The sequence below is a fragment of the Brienomyrus brachyistius genome, unplaced genomic scaffold (assembly GCF_023856365.1).
Source record: "Brienomyrus brachyistius isolate T26 unplaced genomic scaffold, BBRACH_0.4 scaffold51, whole genome shotgun sequence".
Taxonomy (NCBI): domain Eukaryota; kingdom Metazoa; phylum Chordata; class Actinopteri; order Osteoglossiformes; family Mormyridae; genus Brienomyrus; species Brienomyrus brachyistius.
The window spans coordinates 838,664-848,909 of record NW_026042326.1 but is presented as its reverse complement, the minus strand read 5'-3'; the positions used below and the strand labels follow the sequence as shown (position 1 = coordinate 848,909).

Here is a 10,246-nt window from a genome sequence, read left to right as displayed (position 1 = left end):
ATCTGACAACCCAATCTACTTGGCAACATTGGTAGGGATTTTGCAAGGTGGTGAGCCTCTCTAAGGTGACACATTTTGTGATGTCAGGTTGTTCAGATGAAGGCTGAAAAGATGACCCTCTTAGCTATTCAGAGAGAGTTATAGTCATTCCATGAGCTTCATTTCTTGAATACTGAAGCTGCACAAAGAAACTGAACCATTCAAGTCTCATAAACTGCCTGGTCACCCACATAAGACGAGTGTGCAAAGGAACAGGATGATAGGGAAACTTTCAGTGGGGGACCAGTCCAACACTGTAACTGGAATTGCTCGCCAAATCAGTTCTGGACAGGGCAAGAATTTGTCTTGACAGGGTCTTGCTGTCTGGAACAATATGGACTAAAAGCCCACTTCACAGTGACCGAGCCGCTCATCAGCAAGAAGAATGAAAAGACTACCCTAGCCCCTTGCCGAGGAGTATGCTGTTTGGACAGAGGAGAACTGGTCCAAAGTTCATTTCAGTGATGAAATCAAGTTTAATTTAGTTGGTTCAGATGGGGATTTATGTACCTGCCTGCTGCTGATGTGCCAGTTATTGAAAGCAAGGGTCTCTAACTATAAATTTCTGAAAGTTGTAACCATTAAAAAAAAAGTTGACAGAATTCATTTGTAAGCTTTTTTAAAAAAAATAAAATAAAAATCAACCGTTCTCTAATTTTGATCGCATACCTACTTCAAATTTCTTGTTTAAACCATTTATTCTGTGACATGGCATAGCTTTCACTGATGAAATATGATTAAAATACGTGTCTTCTATTCATGTTAGAATAACTTTGAATTCAGATAAGCTTTGACTTTGCATATTACAAAAATGTCTCTTTTTCCTTAATTTTGATCGGATTAGTAAATAGATGTGAATGCAATAGTAAATGTGAAAGTAAATAAATGTGTAGATGTGCAAACTTCACACAGTGGATAGAGAGGGATACTTTTCTACTTTTACTATCTTTTGACTCCATATCAAGCTCAGGTTGGTCGTGCAGCTATTTCAAAAAGTACGTGCAGATAAAGCATCAGTTAAATTCACTGCTTTCAGTGACAACACATTTCTTAGTTACTCTCTGACATTTAATGACATTTAATAATCTTAATTCATTACTCCATTTATATAATTTTTTCATAGGTTAAAATGTCATCATCCTGATCCTTTCTCTTCTACCCCGACTATCTGATAGCTCTTTGTTCTCTATTCGTAACACACACAAGATCCTTTTATTAGCATCCTTCATAAAGAACAAGGAGCAAGTGAGCGGGGGATGGAGAGAGGAGGGAAAGGAGAAAAACAACAGTTTGAGAGGAACTCGGAGGAGAGCGAGGGAGGATTCTCAGTTTCCTCTGCTGTTTCCCAAGGGACTCAACAAGCATGGCATCGGAGGCGAGCTCTCAGCCCAGAGTGATGTTCCACACCCAGGAAAAGGAGAAGGAGGATGAGGAGTGCCCCCGGTGCACACTCGTCAAGCTGACAGTCAAGTACAACCGCAAGGACCTGCAAAAAAGGCTCGACATTGAGGAGTGGATAGAGGGCCAGCTCCACCTGCTCTATGACTGTGAGGTAAGCACACAGCCAGGCCTGTGCTCAGGACAAGCACAGGAATGATTGCAATGTATTTTACAATTATACAATTAAACATATTTAAGGAAGTCTGTGAAGGATACTGCTTAAAGATACGGTGAAGTAATAGAAACACATCCAATTATTTTAGAAATATTTCCATAACATAAATATTGTAGTTATTTTACTTGCAGATTCATTTAGATATTTAAATGATATGTAGATATTTTTAAATATGTTTTATCTGAAGACCAGTGCTGATAATTGAAGTTCTTCAAATACACCACAGAACAACTATTACAATATAAATTGTACATGGACCATCAAGTTATATTTATTTCATGCACAATATTGTTGATTCTCAGTGTAAACTCTTGGCTGTTTGTTTTTGGACAGTATGTTTGTATCTCAGCAGTTTATGCAGTTTGCTGCTGTATGCAAAATAATTTCTCATGGGATCAATAAGAGTGCACTCTTATCATTTAATAATGGAATACAAGGCCTGAATTTTAAATATTACCGACAAAGATATTTTCACTGTTTATTTGCTCATAGGTGGTGTCACAGTAGAAAAAAATTGTTATCTTGTACTCAAGTTACTAATCACGTGCTCTCGGGTTAGTAATTCATGTTGAGTGGTGATTACTGTAACTCAAGAGTACAAATTACTAACTGGAGAGCACATATGAGTCACTCCATCCATCCATTTTCTGAAACCACTTAATCCCAGCTGGGGTTGTGGGGGCGACGGGACCAGAGCCTATCCCGGGAACAAAGAGCATAGGCGGGAACTATCCCAGGGCAGTCACCAACACAGGGCCGATTTAATGAAGGAAGGAAGGCCTACAGTACCTGCCATATAGCAAACAGCAAAACTACAACCAACATTCATTGACATCCAACAAAAACTACAAACAACTAGGGAACTGAACAGACTAACAAAGGGCAGGTGAGATCAATCAACAAGGTTTGGTAAAACAGGTCACAAGTGAAACAAATTAACTTCAGGTAACTAAACAGAAAAACTAAGACCTAACAAAGAAATAGGAAAAACAGAATCTAACGCTGGGAATAACAAAAACTGATAAAACACAACTAAGGCTCAAAGCAAGAAACCAAAACCGAACACAAACCACAAGACTAATACTAATACAAAAGAAACCTTAGGAACAAAACATAAAAACAGAAGAAGTGAGATTCGAACATAAGACAGAAGGGTTTACAGATAACCACATGCTCAACGAGCTGAGCCATGCGGCTGACTGGAAGCAAGGAAAAACTCAAAGACTGACAAGAGCTGACCCTGACAGTGGGAGGAAATTGGCAAAAATCCACATGAACACGGGGAGGGTATGTGAACTCCACACAGAAAGGACCCGGGACAGGACGAGACCCAGGACCTTCTTGCCATGAGGCAGTAGCACTAGCCACTGCACTACCGCTCCACCTGTATGAGTAGCTCGACAGCATAATATGTTTTTCTATCATGACATCTTAGGGGCTCCATAGGGCTCCGTAAGTACGTGCTCTCGAGTTAGTAATCCGTGCCCTACTAACTCGAGTGTATGCATTACTAACTACAGCCGAAAAGTTTTGAGAATGAAGTATTGGTTTTCGTCGTTTGCTGCTTCAGTGTTTGTAGATCTTTCTGTCAGATGTTTCTATGGTATACTGAAGTATAATTACAAGAATTTCATATGTCAATGACTGTTATTGACAATTACATTAAGTTTATGCAATGAATCAATATCTTTTTCAAGACCTCTACAATTCACTCTGGCATTCTGTCAGTGAACTTCAATTCCTGACTGATGGTAGCCCATTCTTGCATAATCAAAACTTGGAATTTGTCGGAATTTGTGGGTTTTTGTTTGTGTACCCGCCTCTTGAGGATTGACAAGTTCTCAATAGGATTAAGATTTTGGGGGTTTCCTGGCCACGGACCCAAAATGTTGATGTTTTGTTCCCACTTTGCCTTATTGCACGGAGCTCCATCCTGCTGGAAAAGGTATTGTTCGTCACCAAACTGTTCTTGGGTGGTTGGGAGAAGTTGCTCTCTGAAGTTGTTTTGGTACCATTCTTTTTTCATGGCTGTATTCTTAGGCAAAATTGTGAGTGAGCCCACTCCATTGGCCGAGAAGCAACCCCACACATGAATGGTCTCAGGGTGCTTTATTGCTGACATGATACAGGACTGATGGTAGCACTCACTTTTTCTTCTCTTGGCAAACATTTTTCCGGATGCCTCAAAGAATCAGAAAAGGGATTCATCAAACAAAATGACTTTACCCCAGTCCTCAGTAGTCCAGTCCCTGTACCTTTTGCAGAATATCAGTCTGTCCATGACTTGGAGAGAACTGACTTTTTTGCTGCCCTTCTTGACACCAGGCCATCCTCCAAAAGTCTTTGCCTCACACTGCATACAGATGCACTCACACCTGCCTGCTGCCATTCCTGAGCAAGCTCTACACTGGTGGTGCCCCGATCCCACAGCTGAATCGACTTTAGGAGATGGTTCTAGCGCTTGCTGGACATTCTTAGGTACCCTGAAGCCTTCTTCGCAACAATTGAACTTCTCTTTTTGAAGTTCTTGATGATACGATAAATGGTTGATTTAGGTGCAATATCCCAATTACTAGCTGCAATATCCTTGCCTGTGAAGCCCTTTTTGTGCAAAGCAGTGATGACTGCAAGTGTTTCCTTGCAGGTAACCATGGTTAACAGAGGAAGAACAATGATTTCAAGCATCACCCTCCTTCTAAAGCATCCAGTCTGCTATTATAAATCAACTGGCATGACAGAATGATCTCCAGCCTTGTCCTCGTCAACACTCTCACCTGTGTTAACATGAGAATCACTGAAATGATGAAATGAGCAGGTCCTTTTATGGCAGGGCTGAAATGCGGTGAAAATGAGTTTTTTGGGATTAAGTTCAGTTTCATGGCAAAGAGTGACTTTGCAATTAATTGAAATTCATCTTATCACTCTTAATAGCATTATGGATATGCAAAATTGCCGTCATAAAAACAGGGCCAGCAGACTTTGTGAAGATTAATATTTGTGTCATTCCCAAAACTTTGGACCACGGCTGTAGAGAGCATGAATTATTAACTCGAGCACACGGATTACTAAAAATGATTTTTTCTACCGCGACATCTGAAGGGCTCCCTACATTTGCGTATTTGAAATTTAAAGACATATCACCATATGTTGCTCACAGTGGTCTAGTTGAGGGGGTGGCATGCTGCTACAGTGGTTTCGTTGCCTCTTGCTTCTGGGTCTGGGGTTTGAGTCTCCACCAAGAGACATGTGTGGAGCATGTTCTCTCTGTGTCATCGTGGGGTTTCCTCTGGATTCCCCCCACAGTCTAAATAGTTGCTGAGGTTAATTGGAGTTACCAAATTGCCCATAGGTGTGACTGGTGTGAGCTCCTTGCCATGAGCTGGCCTCTTCTGGGCTTTTCCCTGCCTTGTGTCTGTAGCTTCTGGGATTGACTCTGGACCACCCACAACCCTGCACAGGACAAGCAGGTATGGAAGATGGATGATCTGATACAGCTGAACTCCCTCCAGGTCTTAGCATGTTCTTGAACCACGTCGGTGGCATTCATATGGCAGTATATTCATTACCCAGAAACAGGGTGACCCACAAACAAAGGGTGTGACAGTGAAGTTGGAGCTGTTCTTCAGCACAGAATGCTGAATGTTGCCAGGCCAATAAAATTAATATGAATTTATGCAAAAACACTTATGGGAATGACTAATGATACTTAATTTATTGGTACATTCTCTTATTTTGTCCCTCTCATACTGCCAGGACAGCTATTTCAAAGCCTCTGCGAACTCACAGTATTATTCAGGATTAACATATAATCCAATAGGTACAATCCAATTCCTCACTTTCTTTTCTCAGTATAACGGCTTTTTGAAGTGATTGTTTTTCATTTTTTAAATTGAGAGGTTATACATTTAGTATAATTTACTCATATATTAACACATTTGTGAAACATTCAGTATAGGAGCAATTGCGTAAATATTGGTACAATTTGTTTAAAAAGTAAACTGAATGTAAATTAAACACTACATGTTTATGAATTATGACATTTAAAACTGTTATGAAACAGAATAGGGCTTTGGACTCAAACATGTCCTGTCAGGCCATAAAGTTCAATCAAGCTCCCATGTGTACAAGTACACAAGAATTTCACATCTCCTATCATGCTCTCCTGTGAGACACGCATACAGGTGAGGGCAAAGTGGGCTCCCCTGAAGCATTATTTAGGCTTATGGGCCCAACAGTGATATGATCACCCTGCCGACTATGGGATTCAAACCAGTGACCCTCCAGACACCGGTAAAGATTCCTGACCCACAGAGCCCAACACTGCCCCTACTGGCATGGGTCTTTCATTACGCAACTTAATACATTTCACAATGGCTTTATTTTGGAAATATTTAGTATAATAATACAGAACTGGTATATATATATATATATATATATATATATATATATATATATATATATATATATATATATAGCAATAATTCGCAGTCCAAATTTACTTGTGAAGATTAACTTGTTTTGTTTGCACCCTTATTTGGTAATTCTACACATTTGAGATAATTCCAGGTAAAGAAATGGAATATTTTCTTATATATAATAGTCAATGACTAGATATCTTTTTTGATGTATACTTTTTGAGAAAAAAAAGAAAACCCTCATTACAAAAATGAACCTAGCGTAAGTATCCATGCTGTAAATTCAGATGAAAAATCAGCAGTATTACATTAGATGGTATTTGGGCAAATATACAGAGAAATATTGGGACATGCGTTGCCATGGTTACTTGAATTGCCATCAGAGAGATGCAACTGAATCTTTCTGTCTTGGGTACAATTCATAAAAAACAGTCTGGACTAAAACAGACAGTATATAGAAAGAGTTAAGACAGGAGTCTAGAAATATTAGTAATACTAATTGAGTATTAGTTGGCAGTTTTTACTTTAATAAGTCCTATCTATCTATCTATCTATCTATCTATCTCTTTCTCTCTCTCTCGCTCTCTCTCTCTCTCTCTCTCTCTCTCTCTCTCTCTCTCTCTCTCTCTCTCAGGATATTCTTTTTCTCATTCCAAAAGTCTCTGGCTTAACTCTCATCTGTGTTAAAACAAGACCCATACATTTACTTCTGCAACTACTTTTCATAAGAGCCTAATAGTTAACAGCATGTCCTTCTGCAATATTACACCATAAGTGTTCTAAGTTCAGATATCAGCAGGATTGCCAATGGTTTGTCCTTGAAAGGATATTGTTCCATTTCCATGTGTAAAGTATGAATGTTCTAAGTTATATTTTGTAGTATCACACTAAATGAACAGTAAGTGCAGAAACCTCAAAAACTACATAAAATTCATAAAAAATTACTAAGTAAATTGACTAATTAAAATGACTAATTATGAGTACCAACTGTTCTACTAATCAGGACAAAACAGAGCTTTGTCTTTCTAATGTTATGCTAAATTGTTTCAGTACCCTTTTAATCTACAAAATTTTTCATTTTACAGATAGAAAAATGGCCACACAGCCCATTAACTTCACATCCATAAAGAATGTGCTTGATTGACGTGTATTTGAATGCAGCTATAGTATAATTGCTGTTCTCTCTGATGTGTCTGTCCAATAATAAAAATGTTCCCCTGTATAACCATTTCCTCATTAAAGGGTGTTTTCTGCTTGTGTCTCTAGGATGATGACATACCACAGTTAGAGATTGACATAGATGAGCTGCTTGAGCTGCCAGATACTGAGCAACGATCAAGACTGCAAGTAAGAGTCATCAGGCCCTGCATCAATCTGTATCCTTCTCATTCCATATTCATAGAAATTATCAGCCAATCATCCATCCATCCATTTTCCAAACCGCTTATCCTACTGGGTCGTGGGGGGTCCGGAGCCTATCCCGGAAGCAATGGGCATGAGGCAGGGAACAAGCCAGGATGGGGGGCCAGCCCATCGCAGGGCACACTCACACACCGTGCACTCACACATGCACACCTATGGGCAATTTAGCAAGTTCAGTTAGCCTCAGCATGTCTTTGGACTGTGGGGGGAAACCAGAGTACCCGGAGGAAACCCCACAGACGACATGGGGAAAACATGCAAACTCCACACACATGTGACCCAGGCGGAGACTCGAACCCGGGTCCCAGAGGTGTGAGGCAACAGTGCTAACCACTGCGCCACCATGCCGCCCCCACCAGCCAATCAGTATCCTTCCAATTTGATTTTCACAGGGATCACCATCCAATCACTATCATGCAATCCCTCATCAGTCATCAGTATCCATACCACTCCACTTTCACGGAGATCACTAGCTAATCAATATCCTTCCAGTTCCATTTTAACAGAGATCACCAGCCAATCGGTATAATTCCAATACCATTTTTACAGAGATTACCACCCAATCACGATCCATCCCATTCCTTTTTCACAGAGATCACCAGCCAATCAGAATCCATCCCATTTCATTCATGCACTTAAGTTTTTATTCACTTCTGCATAAATTTGTTTGCAATATCTTCCCAGGAACTTCTTCAAGAATGTGCAAAGCCAAAAGAGGTAAGGGTATACAACATTGCAACAGTATTTATGACTTTATGTTTTTTTATGGGAGCTGTGATAATGGAGGTTATTTCTCTGCTCTGTTCTATATTGTTTGAGCTCTTTCAAAAAGGAGTCTTTTGTTCCTGCTAGGAGTTCATCAATGGACTGCTGTATCGAATGAAGGGACTGCGCAAGATGTCAGTAACCTTGAAAAAGTGAGCGGATTAGAGGGGGCCGATTTTAGGGCCACCGTAAATGCCTTGACCTCCACTAGACCCTTATCTGGACAGAAGATGCTGATTTGGACTGTCTGCATGGTCTTTGCTTATCCTGTTTCTGTCAAGACCACAGATTGCTCTAAAACCGTCATGAGTCAGTGTGGGTCTCAAAGTGAACTATCAGACAGTCATTCTGTTAATGTTGATCGGCCATGATGAATCTTTCTGTTATACATTTTTTGTTTTTTTTTGTCAATAAACAAATGTGAGAAGTCTTTCTTGCTTCATGCATGATATTCCAGTATGTCCTATAATCCAGCAAGGAAAAGTAATTTTTCCAAAGTATTCCATAATGTGTTAAAAAAACTATTATGGGTAGGTTACATCATTGCCAAAATTAGCTTTACATTCTTTCTTTGGCTCTGTGGTGCAAACATTTTTAAAAAGCCCGCTTTCTAGGTAAACGAAGTGGTCCAGTAGTAGTTAAAATTAAAACACACTTGTTTTTGTCAGATTTTATTTCCACTCTTATATTGATGATTAAAGCCGTGTAGAATGTTGAATGAAGGTTTATGTTGCAGAAAGCAACAAAAAAGGAAATGCTGGAGGAACCTTTAGACTCAGTGGCCTTATTGTCCCTATGAAATATAGTACAGTGGCATTCACAGCTGCCGTTCCAGGTCCCTTAGTGACTGGGCGTGGGGAGGAGGGGTCACAGCTAGAGCTTAGCTTCAGTACTGCCTGGTACTGCTGCTCTGCCAAATCACAGTCTCTGATTATAGTACAAACAACGGCAGTGGGTCTGTGAGCACAAATTGACATCTCTCTTTTTTTCTTCATAGGAGTTTTATTTAATTATTGTTTTTTTAATTGGTTTCATTAGGAGTACATTTTTAGCACTGTTGAATTCCATTACAATTGCAATTGTTTGTTTCTTGAGGTAATCATGGTACTCTCTCTGATAAATCCTGACTGTTCTTAATCCTACTTTGAATTTACAGTTATTGTTCATTGTTAATAGAAAAAAAGTGGTGTGGATCCAAAATGAATTTTACAAACATTTTTGTTTGAAAGGTACTGCCTTGTACTGCGTAATGATGAGCCAGAGAATGTCAGGTTATCCAGAAGCGCGACAGGGTATAACTTAAAAGCTCAATTCAACCAATTAAAATTCAGGTATTACTCCTACAATAATCTGAAACTTGTCTACATACGACAGATGGGCCATGGTGGTGATTAAATATGTACTTGTCTGTTTTCCAGGCCTGATTCCAGCTGCCTATAATTGGGTGGGCCAGGGGGATTTTTTGGGGGGGAGGAATAATTATATAAATATATATTCTGAAGAAAAAGGATGCTTTGAACTTTTTCCATCTTTCATCAGCTGTGCCAGCAGAGTGCTTCTGAGTGTTGTGTTCGCTGACAGCGGGTAAGGCACACAGACAGGCAGGCAGGCAAGGTCAGGCAGGCAGAATACAGGGCAAAACTAGGGGTTTAATCAAAGGACTCGGGGCAGAAAACATCAGACGACAACTAACATCAATGACAGACAAGGAACCAGGGCAAGACGCGGACTGAAATATACAAGACGGAGCAAAATAACTAGACACAGCTGGGTACGATCAGGGAAGCACACATGGATAATCAGGGGGCGTGGCACACACGAGGATCGTACGGGCTTGGGCGTGACACTGAGACTGTAGGGTTAGGGTTAGAGTGTAGGGTTTTGAAGGTGTCTGACCAGAGAGTGAAGGAAAAGCAGCCACTGAGTGCTCAGCATATGTGGGACCTCCTTCAGGACAGCTGGAAAAGCATCTCAGGCCACCTCATGAAAC

The 10,246-nt window shown here is 40.1% G+C and overlaps 1 protein-coding gene across 1 annotated transcript; it reads left to right on the top strand.

Annotated features, from left to right (window-relative positions):
* Positions 1–187: 187 nt before the first annotated feature.
* LOC125723826 (protein phosphatase 1 regulatory subunit 14B-like) lies at positions 188–8,655 on the top strand. The gene is made up of 4 exons (XM_049000625.1): positions 188–1,591; positions 7,336–7,416; positions 8,176–8,208; positions 8,344–8,655. The coding sequence occupies exons 1-4, from the start codon at positions 1,403–1,405 to the stop codon at positions 8,410–8,412; spliced, it is 372 nt and encodes a 123-aa protein (XP_048856582.1). The 5' UTR covers positions 188–1,402; the 3' UTR covers positions 8,413–8,655.
* Positions 8,656–10,246: the final 1,591 nt, after the last annotated feature.